Source organism: Hemitrygon akajei, chromosome 23 (genome assembly GCF_048418815.1).
Source record: "Hemitrygon akajei chromosome 23, sHemAka1.3, whole genome shotgun sequence".
Taxonomy (NCBI): Eukaryota; Metazoa; Chordata; class Chondrichthyes; order Myliobatiformes; family Dasyatidae; genus Hemitrygon; species Hemitrygon akajei.
The window spans coordinates 24,783,678-24,807,063 of record NC_133146.1 but is presented as its reverse complement, the minus strand read 5'-3'; the positions used below and the strand labels follow the sequence as shown (position 1 = coordinate 24,807,063).

At 41.1% G+C, this 23,386-nt stretch overlaps 1 protein-coding gene across 5 annotated transcripts in view; it reads right to left on the bottom strand.

Annotated features, from left to right (window-relative positions):
• Positions 1-1,955: 1,955 nt before the first annotated feature.
• The window catches only part of LOC140715275 (catenin alpha-3-like), a 1,577,100-nt gene continuing 1,555,669 nt past the window's right edge, over positions 1,956-23,386 (bottom strand). For all 5 annotated transcript variants that reach the window (XM_073027216.1, XM_073027218.1, XM_073027219.1 and 2 more), the window contains 2 exons: positions 17,308-17,442; positions 1,956-5,741 (listed from right to left, as the gene is read on the bottom strand). In XM_073027216.1, the coding sequence (XP_072883317.1) occupies positions 5,454-5,741; positions 17,308-17,442 (423 nt within the window). In that variant the 3' untranslated portion in view covers positions 1,956-5,453. The remainder of the gene's footprint in view (positions 5,742-17,307; positions 17,443-23,386) is intronic.

Sequence of the window (23,386 nt, the reverse complement as noted above, 5' to 3'; positions counted from 1 at the left end):
AGCAGTGTTGGCTGCCTTACTCGACCATGTGAATGGTTTTAAACACAATCATAGTGAGGACAAATAGTAACACTAACTGAGGGATAGTGAGACAATCGGCCTGAATATTGAGGAATGCTTGAACACAGGAAATGAAAGTTAAAATAAATAAACAGAACAAGTTTATATTTCATCTGCTTTCATTGCTATTTTAAATAACCTGAAGCTGATAACTGCAGGAAACACTCAGAAAATAAACCCATACATTTGCCATTTGTTGATTTCCAGATTTAGATTGATTACAGCTCTGATAAACAGTAACCTTGTTTTTTCATTTATTGCATAGTTTTAATAGTTTCATAAAATGAACTATACCTTTTCTTCTTACTCAATATGCTGATATTGTAAATGATATAATGATACCGTTTCTATTGCGGCCTGTTAATTAACCACAATCTTTAACAAAGAAACAAGGCAGTTGACAGTTAAGAACCCATGGTATTACAGGAAAGTTATTAACATGGTTAGAGCATTGCTGATTGGTAGGAGGCAGTGAGTGGGAATAAAAGGATCCTTTTCTGGTTGACTGCCAGTGAGTAGTGGTGTTCCACAGGGATCAGTGTTGGGAACACTTCTTTTTATGCTATATATCAATGATTTAGATGATGGAATAGATGGCTTTGTTGCCAAATTTGCAGATGATACAAAGATTGGTGGAGGGGCAGGTAGTGTTGAGGAAACAGGTAGGATGCAGAAGGACTTAGATTAGGAGAACGGGCAAGAGAGTGGCAAATGAAATACAATGTGGGAAAATGCACAGTCACTCACTTTGGTAGAAGAAATAAATCTGCAGACTGTTTTCTAAATGGGGAGAAAATCCAAAAATCTGAGATGCAAAGGGTAACTTGCAAGTTCAGCCAGTGGTGAGGAAGGCAAATACAATGTTAGCATTCATTTCAAGAGATCTGGAATACAAGTGCAGGGATGTGATGCTGAGGCTTTATAAGGCACTGGTGAGGCCTCACCTTGAGTATTGTGAAGCGTTCTGGGCCCTTCATCTTAGAAAAGGTGGGCTGGCATTGGAGACGGTTCAGAGGAGGTTCACAAGGATGATTCCAGGAATGAAAGGGTTATCGTACAAGGAACGTTTGATGGCTCTGGGACTACACTCACTGGAATTCAGAAGGCTGAGGGGGGAGCGGGTTCTCATTGAAGCCTTTTGAATGTTGAAAGAGTAGATATGGAAATGCCATTTCCCATGCTGGGGGAGTCTCGGACAAGAAGGCGCAGCCTTAGGATAGAGGGGAGTCCACCTAAAACAGAGATGCAGAGAAATTTGTTTAGCCAGAGGATGGTGAATTTATTACACAGGCAGCTGTGGAGGCCAGGTCGTTGGGTGTATTTAAGGCAGAGTTTGATAGGTTGTTGACTGGACACGGCATCAAAGATTATGGGGAGAAGGCTGGGGAATGGGGCTGAGGAGGGGAAAAAAGGGTCAACCATGATTGAATGGCAGAGCAGATGCGATGGCCCGAATGGCCTATTTCTACTCCTATGTCTTGTGGTCTTATTCCTGAGGATTATAAAGCATAGCTAGGGCCCTACTGTATACTGAGTTTCACTATTTTTTTTCAGTAGCTGGGTGCATTAATGAATCAAAATTAACAAGTTTAGTAACTGAATGGGGTCATTCAGGCCCCTTGACAATCTTGTTGTGGGTGGAACAATTGGCTGATTCGATCATCATTGATATAAGTGCATATTGTAATACACCATTAAACTGTCTTTGCTTTATAACTGTAACTCACATATGAATTTAAACTCTTTAAGCTCAAAACTTATAAACAGTATGGTGTCCTGATGCAGGGTCTTAACTCGAAACGTCAATTCACACTTTATGCCTCTATGGACGCTGTTTGATCCGCTGAATTCTTCCATCATTCTGCTTTTTGTTCCACATTCCAGCGCCTGGGGATTCTTCTGTCCTCCAGCATTCCAAACTTATTTTATGCAAACTTCCCCATATGTTATTCCTTTAAAAATTCAAAGTCATTTTGGTGAATCGGTGCTTTATTTCTTTCAAAGCTAATGTATTCAAGAAAAACATCGCTTTCATAAACACATTTTGGCAAGAAGGATTAATGATTATTGCAATTTGTTCACACTTCAGTACAGTTCTGGGTGCTAATACATTCAGATTTATTAACCTTTATCTCGAGACTATAAATATAAGATTTTTTTTGTCTTTACAATCCACTTTAACAATAATGTTGAATCATCACTATGTTTATTCTACAGAGGTTGTGTAAGAGTTCTGTCAGTATATCACAACTAATTTTCAGACCAAGCTCATAAAATCTTCAACCCAAACCCATAAAGTAATGAAATCTGAATGAGGCAAGGTCCCAATAAAATTGTCACATTTTGTGTTAATTTTTTTGCTGAGCCTGATACATTTTGAATAAGACGGTGATATAGCAGCTTATGTCGTAACCTTGTAATTACTGAATAAACTGCCAAAGGAAGTAAATGGAAGAATGTAGTATAAGCTGTAATTTCTGCTAAACTGAAAAGTTACATTTAATTTTAATAATTAATTAATTTAATTACCTAAATAAATGTCACAACGTCTTTAAAGAAATTTCTTTCGGTTAGCAGGAACTTAAAATTTTTTATCCACATTCCTTTCATTTAAAGCTTGAGGAAAATTATTGCTCGCTGCCCATGGCTCAGTTGCAGTTGTTTTGTTTCCACGGGTGTGCAGTAGATCTTGAATGAAAATAATGTTGATCCACAGTTTGCAACTGTTTTGGGAGCAAGAGGAAGGGGAGATACTAGAGGGAAATGGAGATGCAAAGGCAGTGCAGGAGAGAGTTTTTGCCTTGCACATTTACTTTTGAAATACTGGCAGTATAATTTCAACAAGTAATGATTAAATTTTCACTTGTATTTTCCTGCACGACAACTGTGAGGATTTTGTCTGCAACCCAGCTGATGTATAATCGTAAACTAATAGTTTAAGGTTTGGTCAGGTAAATCTTCGTATTAGAATTATTAACTCTGAAGGACTAATGAGGAATTGCAAGAGAAGGGATGAATTTATAATAAAATCATTACCCTGCTGAAACATATATTTTGCCATATCAGCATTGAATTATAATTTGTGGTAATGTCTGAAAATCATGTTAACATACTATTAGTTCTTTGAACATTCAATACTATTGTTTTATAGCCCTTTACCCTTGGAACTCAAGAAATCAGTGCATAATGCTCGTGATAAATTTCATTCTTTCTAACTTAGTCTTATAGCTATTGTCATTAAGGAAATACAATATATCTTTTAATATATTAATTGTATAACAGGCAAATCTACAAAGTGCTGTGATGTATGCATTTAGAACAGCAGTTATCAGCAACAATGCCAAATGTATTCTCTCTATTTTTAAAAATTATCTCCTGTTTTGAGTAGAGGATTGAAAGATGAGTTATGCTGTGCAGTATCTGCCACACAGATCATTCATTCTCCATGTTTCAGTACCTGTAATAAATTATGTGGAGCAATATATATTTTTAATGAAATGATAATGCCAGATTGGATTCTGATTTTTAAACTACCAGCAACTTTGATATATTATTTCATTTGTACATTTACTGGGAAACTCAGGATTATAGCTTGAAGGTGTATTATGCATGATCCATTTGTAGAAACGCACTCTGGTGGAGATGTTGTGATCTGTTTTAGACTTTGGTTTAACTGGATTGTGGAGAGTAAACACTGTGTCAGTGTCCTGAGTTGTTGTTAGTTACGCTGTATAGAGTGCTTTGCCTTATGCTGATAAGGCATTGCTGTTGGCATCAAGTGCTACAATGTCATGGAAGTAACTTTAAGAAATTGCACTTCTAAGTTTTAATTTCTGGTTAGTAGCTCTACCAGATAGGAGCAAAGAAGGAGAATCCAAATGCTTTCAGTCCTGGCTGGATCTATTCAAATAAAATGACAAATATTTTTACAAGACAATGTCACTACATACCAAAATTTCAAATGAACCCCAGTCAGGATCTCAAACAGTTCCTTCGTAACAGCACGAATTGATCAAGACTTTGTTGGTGAACATGATTTCTCCAGTGAGTAAAGGACAGGAAATGGGATGGTGATTATTGAAGGTTTTAAAATTTAAAATGAAAAGTGATTAACTTTTCAAATTGTTAGCGTATAGCTTATCTGTAATATTCCATTCAACATCCTCCCCTTTGCATTTTAATGATGTGAATGGTGGATAATTCAGTGCTTCATAGGAGGAGCAGTGAAGGTAGGATCCACGGTCCCTGCACTCTGATGTCCATATCTGTGCACGGTGATGTGAAAGTTCGGAAAGCTCTGGAAATTGTTCTGTGTTCTGTGATTCTAAGATATTGGCCTGTCTGCTGATCTCTGCTCAGAGTCCAGCAACAAAGTCCAATCAAGCAGAGCAGCCAGGTAAACTTCTCATTTGGCCCCTCAGTTTTACCCCAGCCAAGGTGAATGTAGCTTAATTCCCTTCATCACAATGGGGTTTAATCTGAATTTTAAGTTCTTTTTAGGTTATATATATTTTAACTAAATTCATTTTTACAATTTTACCTACTAAAATATTCTACACATTATTTTGATCCGTTCAAACCGCTAATTGACAGCGATCAGAGGGTGGGACCTTGCATCTGTTACCCGAGGTCTGAATGCCACTCCTGTATCACTCCATTTATCAGGATGGTTATGACATCTCAATTTACACCGTGAATTTACAGGCATTTGGATCTCTGTGGGGAGTTAGGACAGAGGGGCCCACATGGAGGAGAAACCTGGATAAAGTTCCCTTGGACGAATGCTGTTTCTTTGATGCTAGTTCCAAGTAACGTATTGTCAGGATGGTGAATTACACTTTATAGTGTTTCCTTCAACTAAATAATGTACGTGTGGAGCCTACCAACAAAAGTTAATTTAATTTTAGCAAGATACACATGGGTGCTACATTACACTAGATCCTTTTACACAATGTTTGGGATAGCTGAAGATATACCTAATGATGATCTCCATACGCTACAGGTCTATTTCAGTAGAATTCCACATTCTGCCCATCTGTGCAACTATTGCCTGAATTTTAACTAGACTGACGGCTGATGGTTACCCTTGCCCTGGAGGGAGCTGCATTGTTAACTACGTTCTCATGTACTTAGTGAGTGTGGAAGCGGGGAAGCAGGATCTCTGATTCCAAACATGCCACTTCCCTTGTGGTTATCTCAGTTCCCAACAGGTTGCGTAATAGACTTATCGACAGAGATTGATTCTCCAAAAGCCTTCACCTTTACACCAGGACTACCAGGATGAGGGTAAACTAAATGGGCATGGTCTTTAAATGACTAATTATTCTATAACCCTATTCTGCAAGCTTCAAAAACATAATTCAACAAGCAATTCACCCAAATGTGTTGTGGCTTTAGGGAGTGTTTCTTCCTCTGAACTCGCTCATAGCTCTAACAGGGTGAACCTTCTTCTTGGTTGAACCTTTCTGCACCACAGCTCTCAGGTCCCCAGGCTTCTCACATTTGATCAAAGGCTTCTTCTCTGGAGCCTTCATTCTCCACATGACGACTGAGTGAAGTGCTCCCGAGGGGCTCTGCAACCTGATGATCTTGGTTGATGCGATGTACGACATCTTCACCGTGTCCACCACCGTATTCATCAGATTCTTGGCAGCCAAAATGAGGGAAGTAATACTGTCCAGCTGTTGAAAGAGAATCCAAGCCCTAGTGAGTGGTTTCGGAGCAACCTTTCACACAGTTCCTTTCAGTGATTTAAAGACAGAACTGCACCCAATAATGTTTTTTGTTGACATTCATTGGACATTTCAGTTGATGCAGGGGAGGAACAAAGGCAGAGAAAGCTCTTTCATGAGGTGCAACAAAGCAAAAGAGATGAACAGAGATTGATTCAGACAAAAACAAACTAGGCAACCTGGGAGAGAAGTGGCAGAGGACTGACACGATCACAAAAACAAATTTAAAAAAACTGGATGCTGAAAGAGTGAAATATTTATTGAAAATCTTGGAGTTACTCACTCAGTAAAGGCAACATCTGTGGAGAGAGAATTAGTGTTTAATAGCTCTAATTTTCAGGCTTGTCTCTGATCTCCAGACCAAGTCCCCATATTGATGGTATAGGTCTGGATAAAGTTGATGGGGAGAGGATGTTTCCAATAGTGAGTAAGTCTAGGACCAGAGGGTACAGTCTCAGAGAACAGGGGTGTTCATTTAAGACAGAGAGGAGAAGGAACGTGATGAATCTGTGGAATTCATCACCACAGACCACTGTGGAGGTCAAGTCATTGGGTATATTTAAAGTAGAGGTTGATAAGATCTGATTAGTAAGGGAGTCAAAGGTTATGAGGAGAAGGCAGGAGAATGGGGTTGAAAGGGAAAATTAAATAGTCATGATGGAATGACAGAACAGACTCAATGGGCCAAATGACCTAATTCAGTTCCTATGTCTTATGGTCCCCTTTCTGACACACCCTAGTGAAATCTTAGTTTACAAAGCCATGTGCAGCAGGAGAGACATCTAAATCCTATCATGTGTGTCTGTGCACACGTCTGAATGAATGTGATTGTGTGTGTGTGTGTGTGTGTGCGTGTGTGCGTGTGTGCGTGCACGCGCTTATAAATTCGCCTAAGAACTTTAACAGCTGCTTAAGTCACATTGCCAGCTCCCTCATTGGAAGCACTGGGGCGTTGCTGGAATTTTGCTGTCTGCCATCGATAGGGTGAAAGTACAACGGTCAAGCTCAGGACAGAACGGGGACCCTGGAGATGTGACCCTAACCAGTGCACCATACCTGCTGGAACAGAGCCTGGTCTTGGTACTGCACTCGGCAGGGTCTTATAGCCAAAACTGATCATGAACTAGGTTGTGGTTCAGTGATTTACACATCGGTGTAGTGGATCACGGGCGTTGTTAAATGTACTATCTGGTGCACCAGGTGCAATGCGGTGAGCTTGCCTCATATACAAAGAATTGCCAGATAATTCGCAATGTTAACCAGCAAAATGGTCGACATCGCTCATTCAGAAAATAAAACTTTGAACATAACAGCACAGTACTGGCCCTTCAGCCGCGATATTGTGACGACCTTGTATCCTACTTTAAGATCAATTTCACCCTTCCCTCCTGCAGAGCGCTCCATTTTTATATCATCCATGTGTCTATCTTAGAGTTTCTTAAATGGCCCTAATGTATCTGCCTCTGCCACCACTCCTCGCAGTCTGTTCCACACACACATCACTCTCTGTGTGTCCCTGCTACACTTTTCTCCAATTACCTTAAAATCATTCCTCTTTGTCTTAGCCACTTTCACTCTGAGAAAAACAGTCTCTCACTCTCCACTGCCCACTTACATCAAGGATCAAGGATCAGATTTATTCGGCTTACACATTTACATGTGTTAGAAATTTGCTGTGGTGTGTTGGTGCAACATGCAGCAACTATAAAATGTAAAGAATTATATAAAAATAAAGTAAAATGTTAAAGAACAGAAATGGAATGAAATGTGCATAAATACAGTGAATAAGTTAATTTGACCATCGGTTAATCGGGGCAGATACTTATTTGGCACAACTCTTAAAGAACAAAAACTAATTGAGAAAATAGCCGGGATTCCCTTCATTCATTTGGGACAATATGCCACTTAATCGGGACAGGAAACTTGCCGAACGGTTTCTAACTAGTATGAGTCGCGTGCACTTGCGTTGCCATTAGACTCCACACTCTGCTTCGAGCGAACAGTTTTTAAACAGCATCAGCTGCTTATTTTTTTGTTCAAAAAGCAGCAATTCTTTCCACTGACAGTTGGTGATAAGTATGCAGTAAGACAATTCAGAATGGTTTTGCTCACTGTGGTTTCAAGCACTCAGGCTTGGAGATGCCAGTATCGGCCGAGAGTGAAAATGAAATGTTTTCACTACTTCAGCAAGTTAGAAACTACAAAGAATCTAGAGGTATCACCAGTTGTTTTGAATGTTCCAATGAAAAAGAAGACTTGGAGGATTCAGTCGTTGACAGCATTGTATAAAGGTAGTCCATCATCTGTACTAGGTGTCTGTGCTGAATTTGCTCATTTAAGACCATAAGATATAGGAGCAGAATTAGGCCATTTGGCCCATCGAGTCTGCTCCATCATTTCATCATGGCTGATCCATTTTCCTCTCATCTCCAGTCTCCTGCCTTCTCCCTGTATCCCTCCATGCCCTGAATAATCAAGAATCTACCAACCTCTGCCTTAAATATACATAAAGATTTGGCCTCCACAACCGGCTGTGGAAACAAATTCCCCAGTTTCACCACTCTCAAGCAAAAGCAATTCCTCCTCATCTCTGTTCTAAAAGGATGCCCCTCTATTCTGAGGCTGTGTCCTCTGGTCTTAGACTCTCCCACCACAGGAAACATCCTCTCCACATCCAGATATCAAGACCTTTCACCATTCAATAGGTTTCAATGAGGTCACCCCTCATTCTTCTGAATTCTATTGAATACAAGCCCAGAGCCATCAAATGCTCTTCATATGACAAGCCATTCAATCCTGGAATCATTTTCGTGAACCTCCTTTGAGCCCTCTCCAATGTCAGCACATCCTTTCTAAGATAAGGGGCCCAAAATTTTACAGTCAAAAGAATGTGATGTGCATGAATTCCTCAGTCTATAAGCATTAGGAACTAATACAAAATTTCATAATACTGTAGTAGTGTTGGTAATGTTCTGTATTTCATTTAAACACAGAATTCGATACTCAATTTGACTTTTTTTTATAACTTTTTTAACCACAGGTTGAATACCCCTTATCTGAAATGCTTCAAGCCATAAGTGTTTCAAACTTTGGAATACTTAATGAGACAGCTTGGAATCGCCATCATTCCCAAATCTGAATTTATGTGCTACATACCGGTAAGCAGTATTTGTTCATTACACGTATGTGCTCAACAGTAAAGACTATTACATATCATTAATATCATGTAAATATGTTTGCTGGGGAACAACAGCAGCACAGGAGCGTTACGAGAACACCTGAATCAGCTGTAAACAGCAGGCTTTCAGTTTCCACCTACAATGCCATGTTTTGATTAAAATATTACAATATTCGTATTTTACTTTTAGGTTTAATGTAAGATCAAAAAGCAATCAGCACTAAAGATTTGTTCTGGGATTAGGCTTCCATCAGCAACACTTTAAAAATATAATATCATTATGTAATGTATAAGAACAATCAGGATCATAGACTTGTTCTGGTGCTAGATTTTTGTGATCAGCAGACACTTTAAAAAAATTAATGGCATGCTTTTTCTTGAATTCCTGCAACCAGCCTGCTGAATATTCACAATTACCTTCAATTTTCAGTTCATTATGATAGATCTTTGCACGTTTCATGATCAGCATGCCATTAATAGAAAATAGACAATAGATGCAGGAGTAGGCCATTCGGCCCTTCAAACCAGCACCGCCATTCACTGTGATCATGGCCAATCATCCACAATCAGTACCCCGTTTGTGTCTTCTCCCCATATCCCTTGACTCCGCTATCTTTAAGAGCTCTATCTAACTCTTTCTTGAAAGTATCCAGAGAATTGGCCTCCACTGCCTTCTGATGCAGAGCATTCCATAGATCCACAACTCTCTGGGTGAAAAAGTTCTTTCTCAACTCCATTCTAAATGGTCTACCCCTTATTCTTAAACTGTGGCCTCTGGTTCTGGACTCCCCCAACATTGGGAACATATTTCCTGCCTCTAGCGTGTCCAATCCCTTAATAATCTTATATGTTTCAATCAGATCCCCTCTCATCCTTCTAAATTCCAGTGTATACGCCAGTCACTCCAATCTTTCAACATATGACAGTCCCACCATCCCGGGAATTAACCTTGTGAACCTACGCTGCACTCCCTCAATAGCAAGAATGTCCTTCCTCAAATTTGGAGACCAAAACTGAACACAATACTCCAGGTGTGGTCTCACCAGGGCCCTGTACAGCTGCAGAAGGACCTCTTTGCTCCTATACTCAACTCCTCTTGTTATGAAGGCCAGGCCAGCATGCCATTAGCTTTCTTCACTGCCTGCTGGACCTGAATGCTTACTTTCAGTGACTGATGAACAAGGACACCTAGATCTCGTTGTACTTCCCCTTTTCCTAACTTGACACCATTCATATAGTAATCTGCCTTCCTGTTCTTGCCACCAAAGTGGATAACCTCACATTTATCCACATTAAACTGCATCTGGCCACTCACCCAACCTGTCCAAGTCACCCTGCATTCTCCTAACATCCTCCTCATATTTCACACTGCCACCCAGCTTTGTGTCATCTGCAAATTTGCTAATGTTACTTTTAATCCCTTCATCTAAATCATTAATGTATATTGTAAATAGCTGCGGTCCCAGCACCGAACCTTGCGGTACCCCACTGGTCACAGCCTGCCATTCCGAAAGAGACCCGTTAATCACTACTCTTTGTTTCCTGTCAGCCAGCCAATTTTCTATCCATGTTAGTACCCTACCCCCAATACCATGTACTCTAATTTTGCCCACTAATCTCTTATGTGGGACCTTATCAAAGGCTTTCTGAAAGTCCAGGTACGCTATATCCACTGGCTCTCCCTTGTCCATTTTTATAGTTACATCCTCAAAAAACTCCAGAAGATTAGTCAAGCATGATTTCCCCTTCGTAAATCCATGATGACTCAGACTGATCCTGTTACTGCTATCCAAATCGGCCGCAATTTCATCTTTTATAATTGACTCCAGCATCTTCCCCACCACTGACGTCAGGCTAACCGGTCTATAATTCCCTGTTTTCTCTCTCCCTCCTTTCTTAAAAAGTGGGATAACATTAGCTACCGTCCAATCCTCAGGAACTGATCCTGAATCTATACAACATTGGAAAATGATTACCAATGCGTCCACGATTTCTAAAGCCTCCTCCTTAAGTACCCTGGGATGCAGACCATCAGACCCTGGGGATTTATCAACCTTCAGTCTACCCAACACCATTTTCTGCCTAATGTGAATTTCCTTCAGTTCCTCCTTTACCCTAGGTCCTCTGGCCACTATTACATCTGGGAGATTGTCTGTGTCTTCCCTAGTGAAGACAGATCCAAAGTACCTGTTCAACTCGTCTGCCATTTCCTTGTTCCCCATAATAAATTCACCCGTTTCTGCCTTCAAGGGCCCAACTTTGGTCTTAACTAATTTTTTTCTCTTCACATACCTAAAGAAGCTTTTGCTATCCTCCTTTATATTCTTGGCTAGCTTACCTTTGTACCTCATCTTTTCTCCCTGTATTGCCTTTTTAGTTATCTTCTGTTGCTCTTTAAAAGTTTCCCAATCCTCTAGCTTCCCACTCACCTTTGCTATGTTATACTTCTTCTCTTTTATTTTTATACTGTCCTTGACTTCCCTTGTCAGCCACGGTCGCTCCCCACTCCCCTTAGAATCTTTCTTCCTCTTTGGAATGAACTGATCCTGCACCTTCTGTATCATTCCCAGAAATGCCTGCCATTGTTGCTCCACTGTCATCCCTGCTAGGGTATCCTTCCAGTCAACTTTGGCTAGTTCCTTCCTCATGGTTCCATAGTCCCCATTGTTCAACTGTAATATTGACACATCCAATTTTCCCTTCTCCCTCTCAAGTTGTACATTAAAACTTATCATATTATGGTCACTACCTCCTAATGGCTCCTTTACCTCGAGTTCCCTTATCAAATCCGGTTCATTACACAATACTAGATCCAGAATTGCCTTCTCCCTCGTAGGCTCCAGTACAAGCTGCTCTAAGAATCTAGGGTAGCATATGTTTACTCTGATGCCAACGTTTCATGATCGAGATCTTCATCTTTTGCTTTATGCAATGTTTTCCCTACTTTTTATTACATATGGGAGGCCACTTCTCAGAACCCTCTACGGTGCGCAGAGACCTGTGCATTGCCTGGTAACCCACACAGAGTCTTGTGGAGTTTTCCATTTGAGATGTCATGTCAGGGCTCAAAAAAAATTCAGATTTTGGAGGTTTTTGTATTCTGGAATTTCGGATAAGGAGTACTCAACCTGTATTTCCACGAAACCTTGGGTAATCGGGGCAGCCGCTCAACAGGGCCAAAATGAATTGGTCCGGATGTGTCACAATTAATCAGAATCCGCTGTACATAAATACCAGCATGCAGATACAAAGAAAACAGCATTATAAAACATGGTTTAAAGTGTTTATAGTACAGTGAGGTTACCAGGGTAGAGGGGGGTGGTGGGAATGACTAAATAGAATGATTGCCTGGAGCAAGAAGCTTTTAAGATGGCCTGATTTTTTACTTTGTGCACTATAGTGCTTTCCAGGAGGGGCTTTAGTTGTTGCATTTTGTGAGGGGATATTGGACCAAACAGGCCGTATTGGCTGATGTGGGGATCTGTCTAAGATGGTGGTGTTGAATAGCAGCAGTGCATTCAGGGAGTGTCCAGTATGCCTAAGCTTTTTGGTAATAAAGATGATACGGTTCTCCTACATTAAGTCCTCAAGTACTGTGCATGCTTCTATCTCTGCATTTATCTATTAGTCAAGTCAAGTCAAGTCACTTTTTATTGTCATTTCGACCATAACTGCTGGTACAGTACACAGTAAAAACGAGACAACTTTTTTCAGGACCATGGTGCTACATGAAACAGTACAAAAACTACACTGAACTACGTAAAAAAACCCCAGAAAAAAATCTACACTAGACTACAGACCTACCCAGGACTGCAAAAAGTGCACAAAACAGTGCAGGCATTACAATAAATAATAAACAAGACAATAGGCACAGTAGAGGGCAGTAAGTTGGTGTCAGTCCAGGCTCTGGGTATTGAGGAGGCTGATGGCTTGGGGGAAGAAACTGCTACATAGTCTGGTCGTGAGAGTCCGAATGCTTTGATGCCTTTTGCCAGATGTCAGGAGGGAGAAGAGTTTGTATGAGGGGTGCGTGGGGTCCTTCACAATGCTGTTTGCTTTGCGGATGCAGCGTGTAGGGTAAATGTCTATAGTGGCAGGAAGAGAGACACTGATGATCTTCTCAGCTGACCTCACTATCCGCTGCAGGGTCTTACGATCCGAGATGGTGCAATTTCCGAACCAGGCAGTGATTAGAAGCCAGTATTAAAATCCAAAATTGAGAATCTAACAATTTTCTACTAAAAATGTAAATGAATTGATGGAAATATTGTGACTTTGGGGAAAAAGATCTGGGGCCAGAACCAGAATGAATTTCTTTATTATATGCTAATTGGTAATCTGAAAAGCAACAGAAATGTTTTACTGTAAGCTATCCCCCCTCAAGAATTAATGAACAGTGTACTCGGCAAACTATTACAACGGACATAGAAACAGGACAAATGTTTGCCCTTTGGTAAAACTGGATGAGTCATAGAAATATTATTAAAATCAGCATCCTCATTAAGGCATTGATTTTTATAATTAAGAACAAAAAATGTAATAAATTACAGGCCCACAGATTATCTGATGAATTGGATCACCCAACTATGATCAGATCATTGCCACGCAGCTCACGTACCCTCTCCGCTGAACACTGAATGATTAAAGACATGACCAGCATCTCAGGTATCTTCCTGTTTCCATGAGCTTGAGGCAAAACCAGAGGAGAGGACCTAACTGGGCACTGCCAGATTTGGATATAATTTGGAGGCGTGTAGTTTGGCGGCTGATGGTTGGGTTGAGTTGTTCCCTGACCTTGGCAATTCTCTTGCAAACGTTTTGTTACCGTGCGAGGAGACATTGTCAGTGATTGACTACAACGACAGTTGTTGACAGTGGCGCACTGACGACGTCTCCTCACATGGTGATGACAAGTTTGCAAGTGAAGTGCCAGGGTCACAGAACAACTCAACCCACCCATCGGCCAGAGTTCCCCGGCATTTTGCTGATGTAACGCTGGGGCAGTCAGGAGTACACAGTGGGAAATCCGTACGCGACTGTGTGGCTAAAGAGGCCAGGGAGATCACGTTGTGCATTAGCTCTCATCGTCAGAAATAAATTGGATCAGGAGCACTGATGGGTCCTAAACATCGCCTACATGTTCTGTTGTCAGGTGAATGTCACCATCATACAGGTCTGCCTCACTGAATCACAGCCTGATTGACATCAGGGTTGTCCTGGTGACAGCATGGCCTGAATTCTGAAAACAAGGCAACCCCCTCATCAAACTATCTAGAGGCCACCTCTGAGAGCAAACGGTATCAAGTCCATCGAAGAGACCTTCCTTCCAGCCACAATTCTTGCTCACTAAGTAAAGCTTGTCTGCTGCTGCAACTGTGTTATTTGAGGGAAGGTTTTTAAATGCATGTGAGACAGAAATCAGATTAGTCAGATTGAGATGGGACGGGGGAGGCTCTGGAGAGACAGTAAGGGGAATGTAACAAAGGCTCACCAACTGATTTCTGGTGTGAGGGCATTGTCGTCTGAAAGACTGAGCCATCAGGAACTGCGTTGCTAGAGGTTAAAAGAGTAGGTGGTGACCTCACTGAAAACAATGGTGCTCTTAGGAATTTTCTGTCCCGGTCGGCTGTGGCTGAACTTGTTCAGGACTGAGAACCCTAGGCTGGACATATGGTGACTGATCAGACTGACTGAGTGAAGGCAAATCATAATCTTTCCAAACGGTGAGACGGGCTCAAAGACACAACTGGCCTGCTGCTTCTTGTGTTCTTACTCAGTTTCAGTGAAGACAGAAAGGTTGTTATTTATCATTAGGTGATACAGCACGGAGCCGGTCCTTCTGGTCACAGGGGCCGTGGCGCACCAGCAACCCGCGACAAACCCGATTAACCCAACCTAATCATGGGATAATTTACAACAACCAATTAACCTAGCAGGTTCGTCTTTGGACTGTGGGAGGAAACTGGAGGACCTGGTGAAATCCCACAGGGAGGATGTACAGAGTCTCCTTACAGAATGGTGCTGGAATTGAACTCTGAACTCTGGAATGCCCCAAGCTGTAATCGCGTCTCACTAACTGCTACACTACCCTCTATCATAACCGATACTTACCCTTCTTCAGTATCACAGAAACAGATCACCTGTCCATTTCTAAGATGCTTTGAGAGATCTTGCTGAGCATAAGATGGTTGCTGCATTTCCGACAGTCCCATAGCACACTGAGAAGGCTTGCATTCGTGAAAAGCATCAGATAAATTCAGCCCTACAACAGAACACACCTCCTCAGTTCTCCTGTGGTGTGTTCTGTTGTAGGAATTGATTCAACACATTCCTGCTGAGTTATCAAGATGTAAAGCACAATTCGTTCTGAGACTTTTACATGAGTAATTCAACATGGTTGAGATTGTTATGTTTATGCCTGAAAAGTGTGAGGTGATCCATTTAGAAGATCAAATGTGAAGGCAGAATACAAGGTTCCTCCAGCACTTTGTGTGTGTTGCTCGGATTTCCAGCACCTGCAGATTTTCTCTTGGTTGTGATACAGAGTTAAAGGCAGGATTCTTGGCAGCGTTGAGGTACAGAGGGATCTTGGGGTCCATTTCCATAGATCCCCCAAAGTTGAAAAGCAAGTTGATTATGATGTGTTGGCCTTCCTTTGTGATGGGATTAAAATCAAGAGCTGTGAGGTAATGTTGCAGCTCTAAGAAACTCTGATTAGACCAGACTTGGAGTATTGTGTTCAGTTTTGTTCATCTCATTATGGGAAGGATGTGGAAGCCTTACAGAGAGTGCAGAGGAAATTTACCGGAACGCTGCCTGAGTTAGAGAACATGCCCTATGAGGAAAGGTTGAGTGAACTACAGCTTTTCTCTTCAGAGTGAAGGGGGGTCAGAGAAGACTTGCTAGGAACGTATAAGATGATAGGAGGCATAGATTGGACAGCCAATGGCTTTTTCCCAGGGCAGCAATGGCTGAGATGAGTGTGCATATTTTAAGGTGATTGGAGTAAAATATAGGGTAGATGTCAGAGTTAGGGTTTTTACACAGTGAGTGGTAAATGCAGCAAACACCCTGCCAGGGCTGGTGGTTGAGGCAGATACACCAAGGACATTTAAGAGACTGTTAGATAGGCACATGGATAAATGAAAGAGGGAAGGGTTAGATTGATTTGGGGGCAGGTTAAAAGATCAGCACAATATCATGGTCCAAAGGACCAGTACTTTTCTATGTTCTGTGTTTGAATTTGCCATCTTCCTCAGCACTGCATTGCTAATGGAACCATGGTCTGTGTGATGAGAATTGATTTCCATTTCATATCATGATTCAATGCTAAAAGTTATGAGCAACACACACACACACCCTCCCCCCCCACCCCTCCCAGACCAGACCGCATCTATGGAAAAGAGTACAGGTCGACGTTTCAGCCTGAGACCCTTCAGCAGGACTTTGAATAAGTTCAAGAGAGGAGCAGCCGGGAGAGTGCAACCAGATGCATTTTGGTAGAAGGGGGATAAAAAAGCATAGACTGTTTTCTAAATGGGAGCAAATCCAGAAATTAGAGGTGCAAAGGGACTTGGGAGTCCTCATGTAGGATTCCCTAAAGGTTAACTTGCAGGTTGAGTTGGCTGTAAGGGAGGCAAATGCAATGTCAGCATTCATTTCAGGATTCTAAGAGCAAGGATGTAATGCTGAGGCTTTATGGTCAGAGCACACTTGGAGTGTTGTGAGCAGTTTGGGGCCCCTTATCTCTGGAAGGAAGTGCTGGCATTGGAGGGGGTCCAGAGGAGGCTCATGAGAATGATCCCAGGAATGAAAAGGATGAGCCAGAGGTTTGGGAGAATGATGAAAGGCCTAGAAAGAAAAGGATGTTTTCTACAGTGGGGGTATTTAAGACCAGAGAGCACAGCCTCAAAATAGAAGGAAGGCCCTTTAAATCAGATGAAGAAGCTAAGTCATTTGGTATATTTAAAGCAGAGGTTGATATGTTCTTGATTAGTAAGGGTGTCAAAGGTTACGGAGAGAAAGCAGGAACATGGGGATGAGAGGGATAATAAATCAGCCACGATGGAATGGCAGAGCAGACTCGATGAGCCAAATGGCCTACTTCTGATCCTCTGTCTTATAGCTTTATGTTCATAATAAGTGTAAATAGTCTTGTCATAAGTAGGCACTCTGCCAAAAATCAGTTTTCCATTTGTCAATAAAGATAGGCTTATAAAATGGTTGCTTATTTATTAGATTGCAGACACTTAAATATGTATACTGATAAGGTAAAATAAATCTTTTATGAATTAACTGTATTCCCCCCATATCTACTGCATAATGAGATTTACTTACTGCAGAAACAATGAGCTCCCCACTCAGATTCTGGATTTCAGCTTTCACTTTGCTGCAGATCTTGAGCTGATGAGAATAGAGCTTGATTTGCTCCAGGTACGCCAATAAGTCTTGTTTACAAGATTGATCTTGGCACTGGAAAAACAGTAAAATTAGGGCTGACATTATTTCAGCAAAACAAACATAATATGCTTTCACGAGCAAAATGAAGGTTATTTCCTTAACCCTGAGAAACAATTGACGTTAGTTGACATTGTAAAACTGTAAGGCATTTCATGGTATTAATCCAAGCAATCAGAGAGGTTGCACTGAATGGTGCAGTGTCAACACTGATTTTCCAGCTCACAAACTTTTGCTACATCTGTGTCAAAGAAAGCTATAAACAAAACCGGATTGTTTAGCAGCAATACGTTCATTAAGTGAATGAGTATGTGTGTTTTTTTTACTTCAACGGGGGAATCTTGGCATGCTTAGATAACTAGCAAAGGATCTGCATATGACTCAGGCTAGCTATCTGCTGACAAGGTCAAGATGTGCTGGAAACCCTCGGGTCCGGCAGCATCAGTGGAAGGAGAAGCTAAGGTCATGAGTCAGGTCCTATGTTTTCCGTTTCTGCTTACGGTTTCCAGCATCTCCTGGTTCTTTACACGAGAGATCTGTTGGGGGTGGACAGAAGTAGAGAAAGTGAGAGAGAAAGAGAAAAATAGTGAAGGCAAGACAGAGAGGGAGAGTAAATGGGAAGGAATGAGATGGAAAGGTATAAAGAGATAATGCTATCACCCGCTAATGTAGAAAAGGTAGAAAAAATGACTGGCCAGGTGAAGAGGAAGACTGACATTTTTCATACTCCTAAGTGAAGCATTTGGGATTTCAATGCACATAGCTAACTTGCTCTTCCTCAGTAGTTTTTTAAAGCATGTTTTTGGTTAACAGCAACTTGCTTTCGTTGCTGAGCCAAAGGACAGACGCCTGGTAACTAACGTGCCCTGCAGCCTCTGGCTGGGTTCAATTCTGACCTGTCGTGCTGGTGTGTGGAGATTGAATATTCTCCCTGTGACCATGCGGGGTTCTTCAACCTCCTCTGGCTTGCTCCTACACCCAATGGACATGCTGGTTGGTAAACTTCCACAAGTACGTAACTGAGCGGTAGAAATCTGGGGAGAGTTCTTGGGAATGTCGGGAGAATGAAACGGAATGAGTGAAGGATTAGTGCAGGTGGGAATTTGAAGGTATGGTCTCGGGGCTGAAGGACCTTTTCCCCCAGATTATGACTCTTTAACTCCAACATTCATTTGCTTAGCTGCTTCTGGGAAGTGATCTGAATTTTATTTACATCCTACCCAGGGACAGGGTGTAATCTTTCAAGCAGTTGATAAACGAGGCTGAGCGAACATGAGAGAGATAATGAGGGAGCAGTCCACAGAGTTATTAAACATTTCATCATGCTTCTGAAACACAAGGAAATAGATTGTATTTTGAAAATTTCATCCAATTATTTGGAGCTGGTCAAATGCCTGGTTCTGCTGTGGTAGACAGAGGTAAAGTGCTGCTTGTTACCTATTGCACAATGCAAATACTGTCATTATGTTCACTAATGATGAGCCTCACCGTTCTGATTTACCTAACCTCACAATATTGCATCCTGAGTTTCATGGTGACCAATAATGATGGGTAATAGTGCTGCTTGATTACCGAGAACAGCCCTTTGCATCGAGAGAACCATGTCTGCAGCCAGAGACTCCGAGCTGCATCAGGGACAAAGATACAAATCCAGCATTCCCAATACATTAGCAACAGTTTTTACCCACTCCTCTGTATATTTCACACTCAGGTGCTCTGGGTACAGAAGGAAATTTCTTTGAAATGATCTTTGATGAATAGTGTTCCTGTGACTCTGCTGGCTCCTCTTTGACACACTAGTATAAATCCATGGAAATATATTCTCAAAGGGAACAAAACCAACATCTGCTACTTTGGTCTAAAAAAATTCCAAAAAGAATGCATAAGGTCACGGGACTTTTGGCGATCCAATTATCCCAAAGGAGATCAGTGTCAACCAGAAATTGGATTCATGCTGAGTTTAACCACCTCCAGTATCCAATGTTTCTTTTTATCTCTCTGCTGGGATGTGAAATTTTCCTGAATCTAATAAGAAATCGGAAAGACAAAAGGGATGTGCAGAGTTGCAAAAAGCAAAACACTAAACTTCAAAAAGGCAGAAACAAACTCTGCTGTTTCTGTTATTCTCACTCAAATTTTACTTTAAGTTTGAATCTACCAGGAGCGAATCGGTATCACCCATTGATCTTACAAACAGTAATAAATCTCACTGGGGATTAATCTTTTATCTTGCAAAAATACATCATGGAAAAGTGACATATAAGTAATTTGCTAATAATCTAAGTTACTATCACCACTTCCCTATGTGAGGAAGCTAAGTGAGAGAGTGTCTAATTAAAAACCTCTTACAAAGGTTTGGCACCAGTACAATGGGCTAAATGGACTCCTTCCGTGCCTCATTAATAGTAGGTTCTAAAAAAGCATTAAAAACACTTTATACTGAACTTCTACATTTGTCTAAGTCAATGCTGAATGCATTGCTGTTGAACAAAATGCTAATGTAATGGGCCAGAATTAGAAGCTGAAATAACATTTGGGCTAGCAATATCTGAGGAGCTGTACACGTTTGAGAACATTATCCAATCACCCACAGACACTGCTCACTTGGGATGGATTGAGCTGATAAGGTGACTGAGGGTGCCTGGGTCTCATTCTTCCCTCAGGAACACCTGAAAGTGCGGTGACTTCGCTCCCATCAAACATAACAAACTTCCTTTATGCAATGTAAAGTTAAATATGTCTTCCTAATCTCCATGGATTTTAATCTTCACTATGATCCCTTGGTGCTAAATCAGTACCTTCTCTGGCTATCAATCACAGTTCTGAAATTCAGATCTTTTGTCCATGTTGGAGTCACATAGAGTCATAGTCGTACAGAAACTGGGTCCACACCAACCACTAACCCCTCATTTACACTGATCTATATTCATCTTGTTTTTTATTCCCCTCACATTCTCATCCATTCCTCCCAGACTCCATCGCTCACCAACACACTCGGGGTAAGTTACAGCAGCCTCTCAACCTACCAGTTTCCACGTCTATGAGACGTGGGAGGAAACTGGAGCACCCAGAGGAAACCCGTGAGGTCACAGAGGTAACGTGCAAATTCCAGGCAGAATGCACCTGTGGCCAGGGTTAAATCAGGCCGCTGGTGCTGTCAGGCTTTGCTGAGATTTGGATTTGAACAATCCTGAAATAACACAAATCAGGCATTGTTGAGCTAACTGTTGGTGAATTCTTGTTGCCTAATAGCACTGTTGACAAAATCCCCCTTCACTTTGAGAGCAGACTAATAGGGCAATAATTAACCAGACTAGACTTTTACTAATTTTTATAGAACACAATTTCCTACAAAATCATTCTTCCTCTTTTAGTTACTCTCAAGTACCCTCTCTGGACTCCTAGAGGACCACAAATTTGTCACAGTTTGGAGGCTTGCATGCTTCAGTGACCGGAGAGGAATGCGGCTGGTGTCAGGGCACTATGTTCGGACTGCTGGTAGGGTCACCCATACCAACAGGTCAAAGGTTAGAGGCCAGACTCAGAGTGATCCACTGGTCCTCCAGCTTCAGTAGTTCAGCTGAACCCTGACTGGTGAAGCAAAATTGTTATGGAAACAACAGTGAAGAATCCTTCTACATCTGAGTGTGATGGTATTCCTGAGCCTCCTCCCAGGATATGTGTGACTGACAGTGGTGAAAACTGAGGGGAAGCTACTGACACGATGAAGGATCTGAACACCGCCAGAAGCGGAGGATCTTCATTGCTGCCCGAAACGCCAGTGGTGTAACAGACAGTAAGTAAGTACCCTCATGGCACTGTCAACTAAGTTTAAGTTTTATTCCTTCAGTTTTAATGGCTTGGAATTCTTAAAGAAAAAAAGATTATTGAAAACCTTTAATTTTTAGTGACTTAATTTTTTCGTCGAGTCCAGTCTTATTACTCCTGTCTTCTTTTGACTTTCTGTATCGAATTTGACATTGAAATTCTTGCTCTCTTCCTGATTCAGACACAGTGCTGCTCATTAATGTTTCCTAACCTGTTTAATTTAGGTGAGAAAATACTGGTTTCCTTTCATCCCCTGGAATAGAAAGTGGCATTTTGAGTACAGCAAAATCCCACGGAAAATAGTGAGTCTGTAATGAACTACCAGCATTGATCACAGATATTTGTCTTAAAATGATGGAGGTTCTCTATCAGGTAATGTATGTTATGTTCTGTGTACTTTGGAATGTTTATGGACACTGACCTACACTGAATACAACAAGCGTCTCAAACATTACATTGTAAGGTGGACTTCTATATTTTCTTTTCAAAATATCCATGATCGGCAATAGGTAATCAAGCACCTGTGGCCACAAAAGGCTATGTAAAAGAATGAAAATGCAACTTACAAAGTTGATGAATAATTTATAGTTTTGTAAGTAGTACATGCAGAAATAAGTGTGTTCACTGGAAGAGGGAAGGTGCACCTGATACAGTTAAGAGCGGTGTAAATGCACCACCATCTGTATGAGAAACTATCTTCTGAATAGATCCAAAACTAATCCATAAAATTCATATTTTATACAGCAATTTACTTCATAAGCACAGCAGTTTCTGCCTCTGTTTATTATCCTAACATCGAGAAGTGAATTATTTTATATGCTTGGGCAGTTCTCTAAATTTCTTAGCTCTGCATAAGACTAAATGTGACAGCTGTTTCTCCCTTTCAGTAGATGCAGAAAACAGGATAAGTCCAATCCATCGTAAAATTGTATTTACTAACTTACTAGCTGTCTCACAATGCCACCTTTGAAAAGATCTGCAAACTTTCTTTTTAAGCACATTTAATTTTACATAAATTGAATCAGACTAAGTGGCTTTAAGATCATCAACTCACTGAGCCCTTTACTTGAAGCAGCCTTCCAATTAGTCCTCCTGCTCTTTACACACAGCTACGCAATATTTCCCAATTTGTGTTTACATCCAACCCTCTTCTGACAATTAACATTAAGCATGGTTTCCCCATATTCCCAAGCACTTCTTTTTTTCTGATCTTACTACCATGAAGCCACACTTCTTTTTACCGAATTTTTATCCTGCACGGGTAGCCACTTAATTTTGACAGACAACCTACCAAATCATCTGGGGGTGTGGTGTCCAGGAGCCAAGTCCACCCGAGGTTTATTTTGTAGAGTTGTGTTGTGTTGTACTAATATAAATCCTAGTGTACACACACACACACACACACACACACACACACACACACACACACACACACACACACACACACACACACACACACACACACACACACACACACACACACACACACACACACACACACACACACACACACACAATTATATGAGGTACATTCTCCACATCCACACCAGTATATACGTAAATATGTAATGCTTTTAAAATTATAAATTACTTATTGCATTTGTTGCTTGCACCTCTTCATTTACATGGTGTTTTTGGTATCTGTATTTATTCACCCTTGAAGTAACACTCAGTTCATGCTTTGATGATTAATAGCTGGTTTTCCTGTGAGTGAACATTGTCATTGTGATTCAGACAGAACTGGTTGATTTCTAAGGTGAATTCTAAGCATTCTTTTGCTCTGGATATTAAGCTTCACTAGACTACAGGAAAATTAGTACCCGGAACACCATCTGATGCTGACGCTTGTCACTAACTATCCGAAAGATATGTGTGATAATGACGCCCATGGATTTTGTTAGTTTCCCTGACATTGTACTTGACCATTTTCTAGGCCTGTGTTCCTTAATCCAGGTTCAGGGCTGCACCTATAGTATCCAATATACATTGTCCAGCAGTCTGACATTTACACGTTCCACATGATTAAAACTGTCCCTACTTGTCACTGGAGAAGAATAAGCTGAACCGTTTCTTTCAATTAATGCTAATGCAGCCCGTTTTCTTCTGTCACGTTTGCGATCTGTGCATCGCT